Below are 21307 nucleotides of genomic sequence, written 5' to 3'. Positions count from 1 at the left end.
GAATAAGAGTTGTATCTCATGAAGCTCTCTCACCCTTCTTTTATATTACTTGCCCAAGGAAAATAAGGAAAAACTTTTTACAAAAATAAAATCATCCAAGAGTTTTTCCTTTTCCCTTTTAATTTTTCCTTTTCTTTCCTCTTGATTGAATCAATCACCAAATCAATGGTTGTGATCAATCCTATTTGATTTAGGATTGAGTTTGGCCGGCCCCTTGCTTGGGCACCAAGCAAGGTGGCCGGCCACCATATTTAGGAAAGAAAAATAATTTTTAATAAAATTTTACAAGAAGAAAAAGCTCTTATAAAATTTTACAAGCTCTCTTTCCTAGAGTTAAAAAAGGAAAGTTTTAAAAAATTAAAACCATGTTTTAAAATTTAAAACTTCTCTTATAACATTTTCTTTTTTAACATGATGATAGAAAATTTTAATTTTAAAACTTATCTTCCTTTTTTTTAAAACCATGAGGATGGTTAAAAAAAAGGAAAGTTTTAAAACTTTTAAAACTCTCTATTAAAACATGTGACCTAATTCAAATAAGGAAAGTTTTAAAAATTAAAATCTCTCTTTTAAAACTTATAGTTTTCTACAAAGAGAAGATTTTAAAAATTTAAAACACCCCTCCTATTTGAATTAATCTTGGCCGGCCCCTACAAGCTTGGTCACCAAGCAATAGGGTCGGCCCCTATAAGAGGATGTGGCCGGCCATTGCTTGGTCACCAAGCAATGGTCCGACCCCCTTCTTGGACACCAAGAAGAGTCTTACATTTGGATGGACTTGAGGCTATAATGAGGCTACGACAGGGACCTAGAGGAGAAATTGATTTTGGACCTAGAGGATTAAGAGCACACACTTCCATAATAACTAAGGTCTAGTTCTTTTACTAAGTCAGTACAAAAAGAACTTATCGGGCATATTGATTTATCGAGCTAAACCTCACCCTTTGATAAGTCAAAGAAATAAATATTAAATATATGTGCTTGTTATTATATTAGGATTAAGAGCACACACTTCCATAATAACTAAGGTCTAGTTCTTTTACTAAGTCATTACCAAAATAACTTACCTAAATGGTCCTACTCAATACATTTAAAGTGTATCAGTGTAATTTATTAGTCAAGATAAACTAATACTTAATTACACTACGACTATTCTGATGGTTTGTTCCTTTCCATCTTAGTCGTGAACAACTGTTTATAATTTATAGAGAACCAACAACATGATCTTCTGAGTGTGACACCACACTCCTATGTTATCTACTATATAAATTAATTGAATAATTATATGTAACAAATAAATGTAGATATTGATCAATGTAATTCTTTTATTTCAAAAATAAATGTTTACAAAAGTTAGGCTTTTAGTATACACTCCAACAATCCCGGCCGAGCGGCCAACCCGCTCGGCCTAGCAATACACTCCCTCTGATATCCAGCGACATCCTTTTGAGAGTTGGTGCCACTGACACCGAACATGAATAACCAGAAGATCGTACGGCGGAAGCTTTCACTGTCACTTCAGAGATATGCTCAGCCCGTTAAGGTACTGTGTTAGAAACACTTTACTGACAAGTCTTTTCAGGGAAACTTTGAGAAGCGTGCTCACCTTAGGAAGCGTGCTCACCTTAGGAAGTGTGCTCACCTTAGGAAGTGTGCACATATGCTACCGGAGCTCTATATAAAGGGGGTCCAAGCATCGACGGAGTTATGCAATCTTCACTGTTTGCGCTACAGTCTTCTTGTTGCTCCTCCTTATACTTCATCGCCAATGATTGACTTGAATATCGGAGGACCAATGCCAAAGATCCTTTCCTTGACCCGTCACTAACGTAATTTATATTCCAGGTCCAAATAAAATCTACAAACAATCAATGAAAGTATCACATCCCGACTTTTCATCTCATCGTTTTTGAGACAAGATCGCAATACAAAGAATAACACAAACTGATTTTTTTTTGTTAAAAAAAAAATTATTTTCAAACTAGCAATCAAATACACCAGCCAATCTGCACTCCGAGTTTGACCTCTTCCTCAGCATATATAAATCCTCTCGCCAATCAATTTGCTACTACCGGCGACTTTGAACGTCAACTTTTCTTCTCATGAGACTTGTCGAACTGCCCACACCACGACTACTTTTCAACTCCCCCTCGCCTCCCTTTATATGTCGACTCAAAACCCAACCCAAAACTGGCGGCTCTCATCCGTCCTAGCTACTTCCTTCTTCCCGGTTGTTTGGCGAATCTCTCAGCTCCAGTTCTATTATATAGATTGAACGCACATGGACTATTTCTTCCTCCTCGGCTCCCATGATCGCCGATGGTTTCTCCAACTCGCCGGCAGTGTGCTTGGATGCGCTTATATCTGCACTTGGTGTCCTGCAGCTAAGTATGTGATCTGCCGGGATGCCTACGAGATGATATTCCTGCTCGCATCAAGTTAAATCTAATGGTCTGAATCAATCTGCATGCCGCTTATTTGCAGCCAACTGATCTCCATGGAGGGATGGCAACGGGAGGAAGACAATAGTATTAATCCAAGCTCTTCATCTGGGATCGTATCCTCGAGGCTCTTCGCTGCCTACCGGCGATCGCTCTGCAGCATTCAGAGAGGGTATGTAAGATTCTTATACTTGCCGAAAACCCAATAATTTATGGCTAGTCAGGATATATATGATCATGTGTTGCTCTTTGTGCTTGCAGTTGTATTCCTGGCCTTGCCTTCGCCTCTGGACTTAATTATCTTGAGATTAAGGATGCAGATATAATGAATTTAGCTGCATTGAATGAACAACGCCAATTCTATCAGGTATATTGAAATTACAAACGCGTTTTTCATACATTAAAACTAGCTAATTAATTGAGAAATGTAATTAATTTTGAACTCCTTTCGATTATTTCAGAAAGCGGGGATAAAGGTTTGTAAGTTAAAAACCTTTCTTTTTTATCCACTTCTGATTCTCTCAAGTAAGTAATTAAACTGTTCTTGCTCGATCACAGACAGTAGTGTTTTTGGGATCGGGAAAAGGAGAAGTCGAAATAGGAATTTCAACTCCACCAAATAATGTACGTAATGAGACAAACAGAGAAACATGTATTATTACTTCGATCTAATTGGTTTGATTTTGGTAGATGAACATGGAAATGAGCATTCAACAAGTGTTCAGCAAAATCTTCATTCAGAAGTCCCTGCTAAAGGAAGAAGACTGTTTAATCCAACTCACACCGAACCATGAAAAGTCTCATCATTCTTCATCCTCCTCCTCGCTTAGATCTCGATCTCTGTCGATCGGAAGCCACGAGAGTCTACTGTTCGAAGCTCCGGCTTCCAGATACTGCGAGGATAATAAGGCAATGACAAGGGCGATGCTTGCTGTTATTTCTTCGGCTCCATCTTCTTCCTCACAGCCGCAACAAGGCTATCCACCAACGGCATTCATGGTTTACCACCGCAATAATCTAGATAAATCAGAGTCGTCGAACAATTTGGGAGGAGGGCAGAGAATGATCAAGGCAGGGATTGAGATTTTGAGAAGAGTGAGCGCGACGAGGATGGAGGCCCAAGCGCAGGAACAGCACCGACCGACGAGCTACCAATTACACCACATGATCTCCGAACGCAAGCGCAGGGAGAAGCTCAATGATAGCTTTCACGCTCTCAGATTGCTGCTTCCGCCAGGATCCAAGGTGTTTATATAATTGCATTTTATTCAATTTATAATTATTTTATTAGATTTAATTAAAGATTTTGGTCGTCGCAGAAGGACAAGGCATCTGTGCTCGCGGACACGAAGAACTACTTGAATTCCCTGCGAGCCCAAATCGAAGAGCTGGAGGAGAGGAACCAAATGCTGGAACTGATGCAATTTGTCGAGGGGGAAATCGGCGAGTCAGATGAGAAAGTAGAGGTTCGAGTAATCCGAGCTTCTGAATCCGCATCACGAGCCTCGCAATTTATCAACCTCGAGGTGGTCGTAATTGTAAGGGAGGAATGCGAGATGATGAACTTGGTGGTTCGCCTACTTGAATGGTTAAAACAGAGAGAAGCTACGCATTTGGTGGCAATGGAGGCAAGAACAGCGCCGCAAAGTACCGGTGCGATTCTCAGAAGAGTCGGCGTTGGACTCCAATTGAAGGTAAGATTCCAGTGAATGAATCGAATTTCTCAAAGGCAAAAGACTAGTGCGACGACTTAAAATTTTCAAAGGAATAAATAAATGCATCAGCAAAGTCTTTGCTAATATTTCTAATTTAATATAATTAACATGCATGAATTAATTTAATATATGAAAAATTGTCTGTGCTTGGAGCTGGAAGTTTCCTTTAGTAAAAGCTATAAAAAATGGAGGCTGATTCGTAAAGTGCTTGGGTGCAACAGGCGAGTGATTGGGACGAGGAGAGGTTCGCGGAAGCTATGAAACGAGCAGTCAATGATGTGATGTGATGTGATGTGATGTGATGTGCGGTTGACGGCGACATACACGGCCACTGCTCCGCTATGACATTGTATCATTTCTGGCCCGTCATTTTTGAGGATGAATTAACAATTTTTTCACAAAATTTTGTATTTCTTTTTTATAATTTTTTATCGATTATTGTAATGATGAAATGTGCTTAAACCTCAAGGTTAAACCGTAGGGTTTAATAATTTTTTTTTATCTAAAATGTATAATTTAAGTAAAAAAGATTATTTTATTAAATTTAGATATTTACTTTTCATTACACCATATATCCAATTCAGATTATTTGATATCTTATCCTTGCTTCTGTTGATAAAATTAGTATGTTAGTGGACATATTTTAATTGAATTAGTCGTGAGAAATAATAGGGTAATGATTATAATGTGGTGTTAATGGGTTAATGAGTTGGTAAGTTGAGTTAGTGGTGGAGGATAATAGTTGTAATTTGGTGTTAGTGGTTAATGTTATGATGTTAGTGGAGTTAATGAGTTTTTTTAATATGTGTGATGTATTAGCCTATAAATAGGATATGTAATGATCAATGAAGGTGTGTGAAAAACTTATTTTTTAATCCTCCTTGTGCCCTCGACTCGTCTATTTTTCTTATTAGATTTCTCCTAGTCCACTACACAATTTCGATGTCTTTCATCGAGTAAATTCATATAAAAAAATTACTATCTAAATTACCTCAATTTCGTCCATAAATTATATTTTTTTTCATTTTTTTACCTAATCAATGTATTTAAAAAATATATAATTTATGCACGGAATTGAAGCAATTTAGATGATAAATTTTTTGGATGAATTCACTCGATGAAAGATCGTGTAGTGTATCAAGAGGGGACTAGAGATAAGGGATTAGGATTTCAAACTGCATATATCAATTTTCTTATTTCTTCTCCCTTTTATAATGTTTAGGGAATATAATTAATTTCCTAAATTTAAAAAAGTACTATTCATAAATGTAAAATTTATGGAATAAATTAGGCAGTTAATACAAAGATTTTGAAACTATCCTATCCAAATTTAATAGTAAAATTTTTAAATAGAGTTTTTTAAATAAAGTAATCAATGTTTATACTCTTAGATATGGACGAGTACGCTCTATATATATATATATATATATATATATATATATATATATATATATATATATATGCCCTACACGCATGTATATTTAGTGTATATTTTTTTAAAATTTAGGGTTTAAGAAATTAAAAAAACAAGAATATACTAAGTTATTTCAAAAATAGGCTTGAAATTTCAGGAAAAAAATAATTAGAATGTAAATCACTCGTAGAAAACATGACTTCGAGATACTTGTGGTGGCATAGTGGCAAAAGGTGAATACGTTCGTCTCCAGCGTCTCCGTCAATCCGTCTCAAGATTAACACGAAGGAGTTAATTCACGGGTGGTACTAGCCTTTTGAATAGTTTATTGATGTAAGGTGGTTAGAAATGAAGTTGAAGAGTTTAAAAACTTATTGAACTTATTTTAATCCATTAGTTTAAAAGCTAATCTATAGTTTTAAAGATTTTATTTTTTCAAAAAAATGTATATTATTTTTTTTTATTTGACACCATGTATACACTTTATGCAAATTAATTCTAGTCTATGAAATTTATCATCGGCCACTAAAATAAATAAAAAATATTTATAACAAACAGTCTATTAGTCCAATATTTTTAATTAACTATCTATTAAAAAAATTCAAAAACAAAATCCAACATATTAATCGATTGTACAAGTAATATTTTTTGTTCAAAAAAATCTTCATTATCTAATTAGTGAAGATGTCGTCAATTGACATTGATTTATATTTGGTGGACTTTAATGGATCAGTTGGTAACTTTTTTTTCATTTGCAAACAGAAGAGTAGTTAGTGGAGATGAAATGAAGATGTTCCTTTAAAACCCACTTTTTTCATTTTATTCTGGATTCCTCGCCAGATTCTTGATTTTATTCTTTGAAAAATTAAATTATTTAATATATTTAGTCCAAACCTAAAATTAACCCGAAACATTTTAAGTTGGTTTGAATCAAACCGAGCTAAGGTAAAACAAGCCCAGTTTAAACCTTTAACTATAGGGCTTGGTTCGATTCAATTGCACCCTAATGTTGCAATTAAAAATTGACCCGTAAATAGAAAATGTTTTATCATTGCACCCCTGTAACAAAATAAATTATGTCTTGTTGTATATATACACACGATTAAATCACTACTACTACTTATTATTATTATTATTATTATTATTATTATTATTATTAATCAATTCTCACTCAGTTCTTCAAATTTTTTTTTTTTTTTATCTTTTTCAATTCAGACTAAGGAGAACAAAAAAAGAAGGAGCTCTTGTTCCACGCTAAGTTTTCATTTGCAGAGGAACTAGCGTTGTGAATGCTACTCTAATGACTTTATGTTCGAGAACAAAATCTATTAATGATATATAAATATTTGTACAAACTGAAATGAAAATTGAAAATTTTAGTTGCCAAAATCTACAACTAAATCTAATTTTTTTTATTACCTAGATCTTATATAACTCTTCGTCAATCAAAACTTAATGTACTCTATGAAAGCAACTTTTTTTTTCAAAAACAAAAGGATCAAAAAACATGCCATCGCAATGTCATTGAAGCAAACCCTTAATTACTACCCACGATTCTTCTCTTGACATGCACAAATTTCTCGATAAACCCTTAAAATTAGTCAGATATAAAGTATAAACCACTAGTTCACATAAAAACCATCTAGTAGAGTACAAATTCCGGAACTCGGTAAACTGTGTATACATGAGTTTCTTCCCAAATAAAAAATTTAACTGCACACATTCCGAGTAATTAGAACATTACAGACATTCAATAGATTCTCGTATAGTCCTGCTTTTATATACTTATTATTTACCAGACTAATTGTGAAGAGTACAAATGCTTGAAGCTTTGGATTAAAAACGATAGAATACAATGGTTGAGCAAGAACAATAAACATAAAATTGAAAGTTGGCTTCTGGGAGGCTTACTTGCCGGTGTTTGAACTATCGAGCAGGTTTATATTTACAATTCCTAAAGGAGGTCCAATGCTACAACGTGGAGTGTTGTGTTCTTCAATGGCATCCTTTATCTTCTGGAACTGCAGTTAGATAAAAAAAAATCTGCTATCACAAAAGCTAGTTTTTCATTTGAATAAACAAACACGAAAGAGAATGGAGGAGTTCCGACTAATAGTTCTCTTCCCATTTTTGCTAGATCTGCTCGAGAAATTTGATGAAGCATCCTCAATAAGGCGACAATATTGACAGTAAAAGTAAATGAACAGGTTAAGAGATTGATTCTAGAGATGAATGAGGATTGAAGGGTGCCAAACTAGTAAAGATTTACTATTTAATTGAGCATAAGCACAAGCACAAGGCAGTCCTAATCTATCGCATGAAAAGAAAAAGGCCGTTTGAGTTTTCTCATAGGAGTTATGCATTAATATACCAATGCAATTACCAATTCCACAGTTTAATCTGCAGCACAAGGTTGGTAAAACAACATTGACCATGATTAAACCTTCTTTGTTGATAAATATCCACCTACCAACACCCGAGACCTAGTTGAATTAAAAGAGTATTAAAAAAGGAAGGTTCCAAAATAAACTGTCACACGTAGAGGATACTAACATTTCTCTTAAAGTGAGAATAAACTGACCTTGCTGCAAACTCAATTATCTTCGATCAAACTATATTGTGCACAACTATCTGTGCAGGCGAATGAAATAATTAAACAACTTAATCATTCAATATTGACTTGATGTCATTTAAATAGGTAATGCATTTAAGAGGAAATGAGCTTAACTTGGCATAACAAATACAGATTACTAATGTAAATTAGTTGGAGTACGAAAAAGAAAGCAGTAAACAAAGAGGCATATAGAAAAAGTATTTACTTAAAAAACAGCATGAACACCAGTACAAATTCTTACCTTAGCCAAGTTACATGAAAAGGACTCCAGAAGGCCATCAGCACCACGGTAAAAATGGAAATATGGAAGTACTCTTACATTCAATCTTTTACACATAGGTTTGTTCTCATCAAAGTTCACCTTCAAAAATAAAATCTCTGGGTGTTCCTTTGCCATCATACATAGCTGAGGGATAATTGAAGGAAAGAAATAGTAAGCGACTACTGTGAAAAATAGTTTCATGTTCACGTAGTACACCTATAGATATCACGCCAATTGAAAACAGAAAAACTAAAGAAGTTACACAACTGAGCTGTCATGCATAGAACATAATAAGAATATAAGTTACAACCCAGGACATGTGAGTTAGCAGAAGAACTAAAGAAAAGCATGCATAAAGAACTATGCACCCATAATCAGTTTTAGTGGTCTTTCAAGGAAAGAATAGTATTAGCTTAATCAAATAATTAGTAACCTTGCATGATGAACAGGTGCATCAAAGCATTACAAGTTTATGCCATGCATTCTGGTAAATTTGGCTTCACAGTACAGTACAAGTTATGACTCCCTTTCAGGCACTGAGATAAATGTTTGTACTGGGAAATGAAATTGAACCTTCAGTCAATAAAGTATACAATTTCGTTGCATGCTGATTGACACAAACGAAACATTTCATTCCACCCACCGACTAGCATGTAGAACAACTTGAGACCACAAGACTGCTGTTAAGCTTTCGCAATGGCGCGATGCAGCCAGGGACTTCCCTTGAGAGACATATGAGGCTTTACCATGAGGTGCAAAGATTCGCCTATGCACATAAATCTTCTGCAATGATAGTGATGCGACACAAAACTTCGGTGGGGCAGTCTAGCAAAGGTTAGGATTCTCTTCTCCATTCTTCTTCTTCTTCTCCCCAATTTCTTCATCCTCATTCGTACCTTCAGCGCCGAGTGTCGGCATTGGTGGCATGACTTGATACAACCTGTTTGGGTTGGGGATGAAAGCTCTGAAAGGGATTTCATTCCTTGGTGAATATATAGTAAAGTTTGACTTCAAAGTGTGGAAAATTTTTTCCTCTTCCTTTTAGGCATGCTTGATTTGTCTTAGATTTAAAGAAATTGTGGAATATCACCAAGTGGTAACATGAATGGTGTCATTAGTTAATCCAATTCTTATGCAAAAAATGTAATCTATTAAACATCCAAGAGAAAACAAAGAAACCAATTCCTTTGACACGACACAATTATCAACAAACACAACACAGAAGCAATCACTTGAAAGAATATTTATGCACAATTCACCAGAAATTTAATAGACAGGACTGATATGCCCCAATATTAAGTTAGAAAGCGTTTTTGTAGAAGAACCAAGTTTAGAGAAGATGCCACACATGTCGTGAGGTTGTAAATGAATCAAATGTTGGTGAACAAACTTAGTGTTTGGCTTGGTAACAAGGCCAACAACTCGTTAAACTATATGAATAAGCTCCAACACATTTTTGCTTGGCTCATTAATATCCGAGGACAGAGATTGTGAATAATATTCATAAATAATATCTGAGAATAAGCAAACCATGTTCATCAACAAATGTAGTAAGGAAAGTGTAGTTGTCAATAGAAAGACTCAAATACAGCTTCAATTAGTGCAACCAAGCCCAAAAATCACGAGCGCGCGCTTAATTAGTCAGTTGCCCAGCGAATCAAACAGCATTACGGTGGTAAAAAAAGGAATCACCTTTGGGAACAGAGCTCGACAAGATCCGCACCAAGTACCATAGAACTCCACAATGACAAGCCTTTCACCTGCTTGACTCAATGCGTCCAGGAACTCCTGCGTAGAGTGGATGTCGATCATATTGGGCCCGGCGTCCTTCTCCCACCACTTGGGCGCGTCCGCGGCCTCTTCCACAACCGCGCGCAACTGATCCCACAAAAAAACAACAACTAAGAAACACAGAATCAGGGGGATAAGGCACAAGCATTTTTGTCGGCGGCACCTTGGAAAGCTGCCATCGATGAGAAGGGCGGGAGACGGCGGGGTCGAATCGAGACCTGTGGGGGAGGGTCAGTGCCGGGGAGTTGAGGGGAAAGAAGATGGGAGGGAGCAGATGGCTGCGGGACTCGAGGAGGAGGCCGTGATGGGGTAGTAAAGCATCGGCCATCAAAGGGAAAGAGGCGAGGGATGAGTGCGGACGGCGGCGGCTACAGAATCGGGCGTTTTATTGGGACATAGTAGAATCCGATACCAAACTATGCGAAGCCTAACTTGCCGATTTAACGTTACCCGTTGGTGGGAAAGTGTCGGTGAAAGAGTTGACTTCTTACCACCCGGTGACTCTGTGAGCGCGGCCCAAGAATAACTTGTCATGGGCTGGAATGGAAGTTAGAAAACCGGTTTAGGAATACATACAAAATATAATTATTTTAGAATTTTTTTTCTTATAAAAAATTTCATCATATTAATTAATTCGGAACAATTTTAATTTTAAAATCTCTTATTCATTTAAACAAATAAATTAAATAAATTAGAATAAAAACAATTAATCAATAAATTTATGAATCTACAAATCCTTATGATACTATCATTGTTGAAAATTTTGATTAATTTACTTTTGGCTCAATTAATTGATATTTTATTAGTTTAATTAATTATTTTTTAAAAAAAATACTATTAGTTAAGAAAAAAAATTAATTTAGTTTGATTCAATTTTATTTTAACTAAGTATTCATCCCTATATCTACATGTTTGATTTGTTGGTAGCAGGAGAAGTTGGCAGTTTACATTGCTCCCTTATAAATAAACGTCCAAGGCGAGAGGAGGGGTTGGCTGCTTTCCTTTTCTTGCAAGAGAAGAGCATCCAAGCATGAGGAATTTGGTTCGTGAAAATTGTGAATGATTGTTCGTCTAGTAATCATTCTTTCGACGACAAGCACGAGGTACAAACTTGACGAGGCATCTATTGTAAATGTTTAAATGTTTTCATGTATTTCATGCATTAGATTCACATGATACCGTGTTATATTAATGAAGATAATTACCGGAAGATCAGTACTGGATGAGTCACAACACTCATCTTGTGTCATTATTTCATGGAGGGTTTACTCATGAGAAAAACAAAATTTTAAATTCCATAGTGGGCTGAGGCCTTGAACTTGATGATGACACTCATAAGAGTCTAATGGAAGTTACGGGCTTGGCTTGGTAGTGCACAGGTCGTGAACCCTAACAGAGGCATGATATGATCGTCATGTAGTTGCTTGCTCTTCTAGTAGAGCTATTGTAGGAAATGTGAATAGAATAAAGAGGTGGAGAAGAAAAAATTCTATTGTGCATGGATTTTTAGTCACATATTAGGAGTCTTTTGATTTTATTATTGGTTAAATTATAGCATATGCATTGATGTTATGGACATATGCATGGGGAGAAGCTCTTTCATGAGTGGGTGCATCGAGGGAGCAAATCTAGGACCCGGATTTGCACTGAATCAAGTTGACTCGTGTGCGAGTATGATCTATCCGCGTCAAATGCTTGCTAGTTGAGACAAGATTTGCCCAAGCATAGTAACCAATATTTTGCTACTTTTTTTATGCTAATATGAAAAAGATGGATTAATTTCAATTAATTCAGTCCAATTGAAAATACCAACAATTAATGACAGTAAATGATTATTAATCCATTCAGTTGAAACTGTTGATAATTAATACCAATAAATTGTCATTAATTTATTCAACTGAAACTGTCGACAATTAATGGTAATAAATGACCATTAATTGATCTAATTAAAATTGTCGTCAATTAATAATAATAAATGACCTTTAATCGGTCATTTATTATGGCCAAATGTTGAGCCCCTATATAAGGAGCTCAGATCTTGAGCAGAAAAGATACAGTAAGAGGAAGAGCAGGAAATGAACCTCTGTCCACCTATGTTCTCCCACAAAAACTCTTAGTCGCGCATTCGTTTGACTAAACTACTCGTGATAGCACTCAGGTGCATTCTCAGTTTGCTATGAACTACCAGTGCTTTATTATGTGTGTTGGTCCCTTAGCGGTCGGTCAAGAGGGGAGTGAATTGCCCTGTAAATACAAAGATATCTTTTTGGACTTTACAGCGTAATTAAAACTAACATTTGCATAAAATGAATTAAGAAACTAACTAAGAAAAAGAGCCACCGAATTTACTTGGTTTGCAATCAGGGGATTGCTAATCCAAAATCTTGAAAAATGCACTAAGATTCTCCTCTGGGTGGAATAGCCTCTTACAACGTTGAAGCACACAATTACAAAGCTAAACAAGAAAGGAATTGATTACAAGTGTTCTGTTTTAGCTTCTAGGAGCAGGACTGTATTCATACTCGATCAAGATTTTTGTGATAAGCTAAAGATAGGGTTGTGCTCGGCTATTCAAGCAAGTGACAATGTGGTAGTCGTCAGTAATTAGCTAGCACTTTGGTGCTGCTCATATGGCAACCTACAGTAAACGCCAGGAGATGCTGGAGTGGTCGTCTGAGCATGCCCTCCCCCTTACCTTAACCACTTGCATTAATGGCTAGTAGTTACCCGTGATTTATCTCCTCCTTATTGGCATAGGGACGGATTGACGGGGGTCCTGGGGGCGAGCGAATCACCTTTTGCCACATGAGATATTGGAGTGCCGCCCCCAATAGGTATTTGAGATACTACAACTTTAAGAACACTGAGGGACGTGTTTGTGCATAGAATTAGAAGGATTTCTTTGCTAGGTCATTTGATGAAGATGGTATCCTTATGTTGACGAGTAACTTATATTTGAGTAAAGATCAATGTGAAGGATGTCACGGATGAAAAGAAAGAAACGGTGGGAAAATTTTGTTATGATTTTTCATAATAAAATTCTATTATGATTTTTCATGTCTCTTTTGGTATGTTGGAGTTTTGACACTATTTATATGGATCATTGTAAACTTATTGATTGTATCATCATTATGATGTGGTTTCTTTTGTGTAGAAAAAAAATTATAATAAGGTTTCAGTCGTTTTATGAAGTAGGTACGTCATCGAACCACGGTAACTCTTTTTCCTTTTCTTCCATCCTTGTGTTTGTTATTTTCTTGTGCATTTTTTGTCTAGTTTCTCCACACAATCTCTTTCTCTCTTCCCTTTGTTTTTGAGTTAGAGGTTGAGAGGTATTGTCCCTTGTGTAACAATTGGTATAAAATCGAGATGTTGGCAGATTTATTCAACATGTTGGGGATGTTTTCTATGAAGTTCGATATGGTCAAATTTGATGAAATCGGAAACTTCAGATTATGGAAGAGAATGGTTAAGGACTTATTGATGTAACAAGACATGGTGAAGGCGCTGGGAGAAAGGAAATAGAAAATAATAAAGAGATCGGGTTGGGAATAACTTCAGGCGAAGACAGTGGCACTAATCAGGGTTTGTCTTATAAATGATGTGATATACCATGTCATAGACTAGGAGTCACCGGTGATAGTGACAAAAGTTGAAAAGTTAATACATGTCAAAGTCGTTAACAAACAAACTATATCTCAAGCAAAAGTTATACGAACTAAACATGACAAAGGGATCCGATTTGAGCCAATATATCAACTTATTCAACCAGATCGTGAGCGATTTGAAGCAAGTTAATGTGAAGATTGAGCACGAAGACAAGACGCTAATGTTACTAAATTCTCTACATTCATATCCTATATACAAGCATTCAATTACTACTTTGATGTGGGGGTAAGGAAACTCTTAAATTGGATGAGATCACATGTGTGTTGCTAGATTTTCATCAAAGGGAGAAAATAAGCAATAAAGTATCTCAAGGAGAATGACTTGTGATAAATAACAACTAAGAATGTAATAGGAGAAAATCTCTACATGGATCGGATAATGACAACAAGGCTCATTCTAAATCAAGAAGGAAAAAGATGATCACTTGCTACAAGTGTGGAGGAAAAAGTTATATGAATAGAGATTGTCCAGACATAAAGAAACATATTGCAAAGAACAAAGATAATTCAGTGAACTTTGCAAACATAATTGAAAAGGAAAATTCAAAGAGCAATGATGGAGATATACTATCAGTTATGTCAAGTTCGGAGCAGCTAACAGATGTATGGATCTTAGACTCTGTATGTTCATATCACATGACTCCAAATAAGAAGTGATTTGATAATTACAGGGCAGTGTATTTTAATTCAGTGTTAATGAAAAATGATGCGTCATGCAGAGTTATCGATATAGGGAATGTTAGAATCAGAATGTTTGATAGTGTGATCAGAACCCTATGTGATGTTAGACATATAACATAGCTAAGGAAGACCTTGATCTCACTAGGCACACTGAATGATATTAATTATAGTTACAAATCAGTAAGTGAGGTGATATAGATATGCAAGAGAGCTCTAATGATAATGAAAGGACAGAAGTTATTAAGAAACATCTACAAGTTAGTAGGGACTACAGTTGTAGGTGGAGTCACCTCGATGGTGTCTGAATCAGACAGTATTATCTTGTGGAATATGCGGTTAGGACATATAAATGAACGTTGGATGCTACAACTTCATAAGAGAGATTGTTGAAGGGTGCCAAGATATGTAAACTTGAATTTTACAAATTATGTGTTCTTGAGAAATAGAGAAAAGTGCAATTCAAGACGACAACATACAAGATGGAAGGGATTCCGGACTATGTATATACGGATCTCTGAGGACTAGCCAATGTAGCATCACGGGAATAACACTTGTATTTTGTGAGTTTTACTGATGATTACTCACGAAAGGTCTGAGTATACTTTATGTATCACAAGTAAAAAACTTTTACAAAGTTTAAACAGTCAAAAATTGAAGTGGAAAATCAGACTAGAAGGAAGATCAAATATATTAGGTCAGACAATTGGACTAAGTACACGAATTCAAAGTTTCAAAAATTTTGTGAGTAACATGGGATTATGACAATATTTCTCAATTCGTAGGACACCATAGTAGAACGATGTGGCGAAAAGGTTAAACAAGATAATCATTGAGAAGACAAGATATCTTAGGTAGAATGAAGGGCTAGCAAAGAATTTTTGGGTGGAAGCGGTTAATATGATATGTTATCTCATTAATAAATCACTAAGGGTAGCACTAGAAGGCAAAGTATCAAAGGAAATATGGACAAGGAATCTAGTCGATTACTCTTATTTTTGAGTTTTTAGATGTACAATCCATATGCACATATCCAGTGAGGAAATATTAAAACTAGATGTGAAGTCAAAGCAATGCATTTTCCTGGGGTATCAGAAAGGAGTAAAAGGCTTCAAGCTTTGAGATTCTAAGGCAAACAAGGTGGTGATTAACAGAGATGTGGTATTTGACAAGAAAGTCATGTTACAAAGTACTCAGGAAGATGAAAATGAAATATCACAAAGCAACAAGTAGAAGGATGTTATGCAGGTGGAGCTAAGGACTCATGACTCTGATAATGATAGCTCAGGTCACATGAAACATCGCACTATAGTTGGAAGCATGATGAGATGGGTTATAAAGTCACCTACAAGATATGGTTTTGAAAACTTGGTGTCTTATGCACTTATCACCAGTGGTGGAAACTCTAGATCTTTTTAAGAAGCAATTTACAACTCTGAGAATGACAAGTAAAGGGATACTATGATGGAAGATATAGAGTCACTACATAAGAACAAAGTAAGTCACTACATAAGAACAAAGTGTGTGATCTAATGAAGCTTTCTGAGGGAAAACAAGCTATAAGGTGCAAGTGGTTGTTCAAGAATAAGAAAGAGGTTAACAATTTAAAGGAGTTACTGAGCAAGGAATTTAACATGAAGGATTTGGATGAGGCTAAGGAGATTCTTAGGATAGAGATTCATAGGGATAGAGTTGCATGGAGATTATAGTTGTCTCAACGTAGCTATGTGGAGAATGTATTCGATAAGTTTAACATGAAAAATGTGAAGTCAGTGAACCGACCTCTAGCGCATTACTTCAAGTTATCCATCACACAGTGTCCAAAGACGAATAAGGAGATTTAAGATATGTTAAAAGTTCCTTATGCTAGTGCAGTTGGTTGTCTGATATATATTATGATTTTTACGAGACTAGATTTGGCACAAACAATTAGCATGGTGAGCAAATTTCTCTCAAATCCTATGAACCATATTAGGATGTACTGAAATGATTTTTCAGATACTTGAGAAATACAATTGATTATGACATCATGTTCAGTAGACAATCGGAAGATCCTTCAGTTGTGAGTACATGGATGTAGACTATGTAAGAGATTCAAATAATGGGTCTACTATAGGATACATGTTCACTGTGGAGGAAAGACCTATCTATTGGAAGTCTATGATACAATCTATTGTTGCATTGTCTACTACGGAGTCGGAGTATATGACAACAGCCGAAGTAGTGAAGGAAACTTTATAACTTACAAGGTTGGTCAGAGAACTGTGTATTCAGCAAGGTAGAGTCAAGTTGTTATGTGATAGTCATAGTGTTATCTATTTGACAAAGAATCTGGTGTATCATGCGAGAACAAGCATATTGATGTGAGGTTTCACAAGATCATAGAGCTGATTGCTTCCGGAAAAATACAACTTGAGAAGGTTCACACTACAGACAATGCTACAGACATGTTGACAAAGCCAATGACTGCAGAGAAATTCAAGGATTGCTTGAACTTGATCTATATCTTTAGATGCTAAAGAAAGGAAACCCAGACCCAGAGATTCAGGTGGAGTTTTACTTAGATACTTGTATTCTTCGAATGGATGTTTATCAAGGTGGAGATGGTTGACGGATGTCTCATATCTGAGTGAAGGTCAATACAAGCAATGCCACGGATGAAAAGAAAGAAACAACAGAAAAATTCTATTATGATTTTTCATAATAGAATTCTATTATGATTTTTCATGTATGTTGGGATTTGGACACTATTTATAGAGATCATTGTGAACCTATTGGTTGTATCATCATTATGGTATGGATTCTTTTGTGTAAAAAAAATTCTAATAAAGTTACAGTAGTTTTGTAAAGTATGCATACTGCCAAATCACGATAACTCCTCCTCCTCTTCTTCTTCTTCTTTATGTCTACTTTTTCTTGTGTGTTTTTTTATCTCATTGCGCCGCATGATATCTTTCTCTCTTCCCTTCTTTTCTGTATTAAAGGTTGAGAGGTGTTACACCTTTGCGCAGCACCTTCCTGTTGGATATAAGTGAATGGAGAAGAGGTGGAAAAGGAAAGAAGCTCCATTGTGAATGGAACTTTAGTCCCACATTAGGAGTTCTAGGACATTTTGGTTGATTTATATTGATTTACATGCTTTGATGATGTAAACAAATACATAGGGAGAGACTCTCTCTCACGCGTGGGTGCGTAGGAGGGTGTAAATCTAGGACCCGGATTGCATTGAACCAAGTTGACTTGTGTGTGAGCACGACCTGTGCACGCCGAATGTTGGATTGATCGAGGCAAAATTTGCCCAAGTGAAACAACCAATATTTTTCCATGTAAACCTTTTTGCTGCTTGTATAACGGATGCATTAAAGAAAGATTAATACAGCCGAATGAAACGTTGGCGTTTTATAACTGGTGAATAATGATCATTAAACGATCATTAATGCTACCCATTGGTTTGGGCTCCTATATAAGAAAGTTGCGACCACAAACAAAAGGTTACACGTTCAAAAAGTTGAAACTCTCCACCTACGTTCTCTTCTCTTCTATCATGCATCTCGTGTCCGGCAGTGTATTCGTGATAGTAGTCAGGTACTTCTCAATTCGCCGTGACCACCAGTGTTTGGTGGGAATCACAGTTAACCGTTATATTCTGGGAAACAAACGACCCGAGTAAACCTCGAAGTACAGTCGGAAGTGGAGAGAATCTGTTTCAAGAAAACAGTGACCCTCGCAAGCCTCGGTCAACTCTCTTGCCCTGTCGCTCGGCCTGTCTGCTCTCCCGACCGGCCTCTCGCTCAGCCTATCTGCTCGCCCGACAGACCACTCACTCAGTCGCTTGGCCTATCTTCTCACTCGACCGATCTTCCTCACTGCTCGGTCGGCTGCTCTGTCCGGTCGAACTTGCTCAGCCTTACTACTCGGTCGGCCTCTCTGCTGTGCGACTCGGACGCGGCGTTGGTCGCTCACCCACTCGGCCTATTGTTCGGCCGATCTCTCTATTGCCTTGCTCACCCAAACATACAACTGCTCTATTCGCTCAGCCACTCTGCAATCCGCACTTGGTAGAAACCAGCTTTCCCTGACAGCCTAAGATTATTAGCTCAAGTCATCTTGACAGATAAATGAATTTAGTTCAGTATAATTTAAATTCAACTAATACTCATAAATCTTCGATAGCAGATTATTTTTACACCACTTCCATGCCGTTTGAGTCTAACTCTTTCATCAACTGCATTGGAAATTGATGGTGGTAAGTGTTCAACAACACCTCGGTTGATCAAGGACCAGACAGTAATGATACAAGGATTTCTGATTCTGATGATCTCACATCTTCTACCCAAAGAGATAATGATCTTAATATGCCAGTTGCAAGCATTCGGAGCATGGCTGATGGATGATTCTGCTGATGCTGAAGTTGCCTTTCAAAGAGACTGGACCTACTACTAATGATACATCCTCGGCCCCTTCAGGTGTAGGGAGCGAAGAAATGGAGCAACCAAAACTTTAACTTGCAACTGTTTTTCTGGTGCCATGTCTTATGTGTAAGATCTTTCAGTCTACTTCTGAGTTATATGCTTTATCTGCTAAAATATTAAGCATGCTTGAGTGGTATTTTCCTTGTAAATTAACTAAATTTTAACAGATGCTTTAGAAACTATTTACACAAGTTGTGGTTATTGGTTTATGAGCATCTTTAATTTTATACCATGTATACAATTTAGGAATGCATTTTAAAAGTGTTTTAATATTCTTGATTCAATCATGTATGAGGATTTCCATGTTTCAATCATGTATAAAGACAATTAAATAAATAAATAAATAAATATTTTAAAACAACGACAATCTAATAATTAATATATAGATGAATAAACATAAATTAATTCGTTTATTAAAGGAATTTATATCAGCAGTTTTAAAAGGTATATATAGTTCCACATGATCTCGTCGTCTATTCTCTTTACCGTTTCAATTAAAACCGCATGCCGACATCCAATCCACCATCTTGTCCTGCTACCTTAAATTCTACATCAATCACAAAATTTTTCGCCATTTGGCAATTATCAATCTGATAATTTGTCGCTCTGTTTTCCTTCATTTGGAGAAGCAAACAAAGAAGATAATAGATCCACCATTGTACTCCGACGATGGCTTCTGTTCCCACTCCTGCACAATCCACCGGAGCTGAATTTGATTCTTCTAACCCGACCATGGCTCTTCTCTCCACCGTCGCCTCAGACGAATCTGCTATGGGCGTCCGAAGATCTCATGCAACGTGCCTCTGCCCCGTCCTCCTCGTCACCTGCGCCTCCCTAGCAGCCGCGGCCGCTTTCGTCTTCCTCTTCTCCTCCTCCGCCCCCGCTGCAGCATCCCGAGATTCGGCCTCTGATCTCTCACACACGGCGAGACCTCTCGCCAAGCTCTCCCGCCCCGTCGTCCTCCTCATCTCCTCCGACGGATTCCGCTACGGATACCAGTTCAAGACCGCCACACCCAACATCCACCGCCTGATCGCTAATGGCACCGAGGCAGAGCCCGGGCTCATATCGGTCTTCCCTACCCTTACCTTCCCCAACCACTACTCTATCGTCACAGGCCTCTATCCTCCCTACCACGGCATCATCAACAACCATTTCGTCGATCCAATCTCTGGCGCCTCCTTCACCATGAAGAACCACGAGCCGGAGTGGTGGCTCGGGGAGCCGCTCTGGGAGACCGTCGTCGACCAGGGATTCCGCGCCGCCACCTTCTTCTGGCCCGGATCCGAAGTCAAGAAGGGAACTTGGGACTGCCCTCCCAGGTTCTGCCGGCATTACGACGTCTCAGTGCCGTTCGAAGATCGCGTGGACACCATCTTGAGCCACTTCGATCTCCCATGCGACGAGATACCCGTGTTCATGACCCTCTACTTCGAGGACCCAGATAAGCAAGGGCACAAGGTCGGTGCAGACGATCCAGAGATCACCGCCGCAGTAGCTCGAATCGACCACATGATCGGGAGATTGGTCGCCGGCCTGGAGAAAAGAGGCATCTTTGAGGACGTGACCATAATCCTGTTAGGCGATCATGGAATGGTGGGAACTTGTGATAAAAAACTGATCTTCCTTGATGCTCTATCTCCGTGGATCAAAATTCCCCGAGAATGGATCGAGTCCACAACTCCTCTGCTCGCAATTCGCCCGCCTGCCGGCGTTGCCCCGTCGGAAGTGGTGGCAAAGATGAACGAGGCATTGAGTTCGGGAAAGGTGGAGCATGGGAATTATTTAAAAGTGTACCTGAAAGAGGATCTGCCGGAGCGGCTTCATTATTCTGCGAGCTACAGAATTCCACCCATCATTGGATTGCTGGAAGAAGGCTACAAGGTGGAGCTGAAGACGTCCAAGAGCTGCGAGTGCGGCGGCTCGCATGGCTACGACAACGCATTCTTCACGATGAGGACCATTTTTATTGCGCACGGACCTCAGTTTGCGAGGGGAAGGAAGATTCCATCTTTCGAAAATGTAGAGATTTACAATGTGATCGCGTCCATTCTGAAGCTGAAGGGTGCACCCAACAACGGATCGGCATCGTTTCCGAGCACAGTTCTTCTCGCAAACGCTTGAGATGTACTCAGAATATGCAGATGAATGAGTTTTCAGAAGCAGCAGCAACATTACCAGCCACTGACCTTGCCAAAATTGGGAAGATTCAAACCTTCTGCTCAATGCATTTCCAAGTTATGTTAGTGTTT

General features: G+C 37.6%; 3 protein-coding genes across 6 annotated transcripts; 2 read left to right on the top strand and 1 right to left on the bottom strand.

The window, feature by feature from the left end:
- Nucleotides 1-2217: 2217 nt before the first annotated feature.
- Nucleotides 2218-4651, top strand: LOC121999846 (putative transcription factor bHLH041). Its single transcript, XM_042554479.1, has 8 exons — nucleotides 2218-2388; nucleotides 2485-2613; nucleotides 2703-2808; nucleotides 2903-2917; nucleotides 3000-3065; nucleotides 3132-3686; nucleotides 3761-4135; nucleotides 4378-4651. Exons 1-8 carry the CDS (start codon nucleotides 2282-2284, stop codon nucleotides 4441-4443), a joined length of 1419 nt encoding a protein of 472 aa, XP_042410413.1. The 5' UTR covers nucleotides 2218-2281; the 3' UTR covers nucleotides 4444-4651.
- A 2620-nt stretch (nucleotides 4652-7271) lies between these two features.
- LOC122000757 (thioredoxin-like 2, chloroplastic) lies at nucleotides 7272-10644 on the bottom strand. Of its 4 annotated transcripts, XM_042555209.1 has the most exons (6): nucleotides 10401-10644; nucleotides 10139-10324; nucleotides 8426-8590; nucleotides 8152-8201; nucleotides 8041-8053; nucleotides 7272-7591 (listed from the first exon to the last, which is right to left on the bottom strand). In XM_042555209.1, exons 1-4 carry the CDS (start codon nucleotides 10563-10565, stop codon nucleotides 8178-8180), a joined length of 540 nt encoding a protein of 179 aa, XP_042411143.1. In that variant the 5' UTR covers nucleotides 10566-10644; the 3' UTR covers nucleotides 7272-7591; nucleotides 8041-8053; nucleotides 8152-8177. The 4 variants fall into 4 exon arrangements, with proteins under 4 accessions (XP_042411143.1, XP_042411140.1, XP_042411142.1 ...); XM_042555208.1 differs by having other exon boundaries at nucleotides 7520-8053; XM_042555206.1 differs by lacking the exons at nucleotides 8041-8053; nucleotides 8152-8201.
- Nucleotides 10645-19487: 8843 nt separating this feature from the next.
- On the top strand, nucleotides 19488-21255 carry LOC122000756 (venom phosphodiesterase 2-like). Its single transcript, XM_042555205.1, has one exon. The coding sequence runs from the start codon at nucleotides 19725-19727 to the stop codon at nucleotides 21177-21179; it is 1455 nt and encodes a 484-aa protein (XP_042411139.1). The 5' UTR covers nucleotides 19488-19724; the 3' UTR covers nucleotides 21180-21255.
- The last annotated feature ends 52 nt before the right edge of the window (nucleotides 21256-21307 follow it).

This window comes from Zingiber officinale, chromosome 7A (genome assembly GCF_018446385.1).
Source record: "Zingiber officinale cultivar Zhangliang chromosome 7A, Zo_v1.1, whole genome shotgun sequence".
Taxonomy (NCBI): domain Eukaryota; kingdom Viridiplantae; phylum Streptophyta; class Magnoliopsida; order Zingiberales; family Zingiberaceae; genus Zingiber; species Zingiber officinale.
The sequence above is the reverse complement of the archived record's forward strand: the minus strand, read 5'-3'. Positions and strand labels throughout refer to the sequence as shown.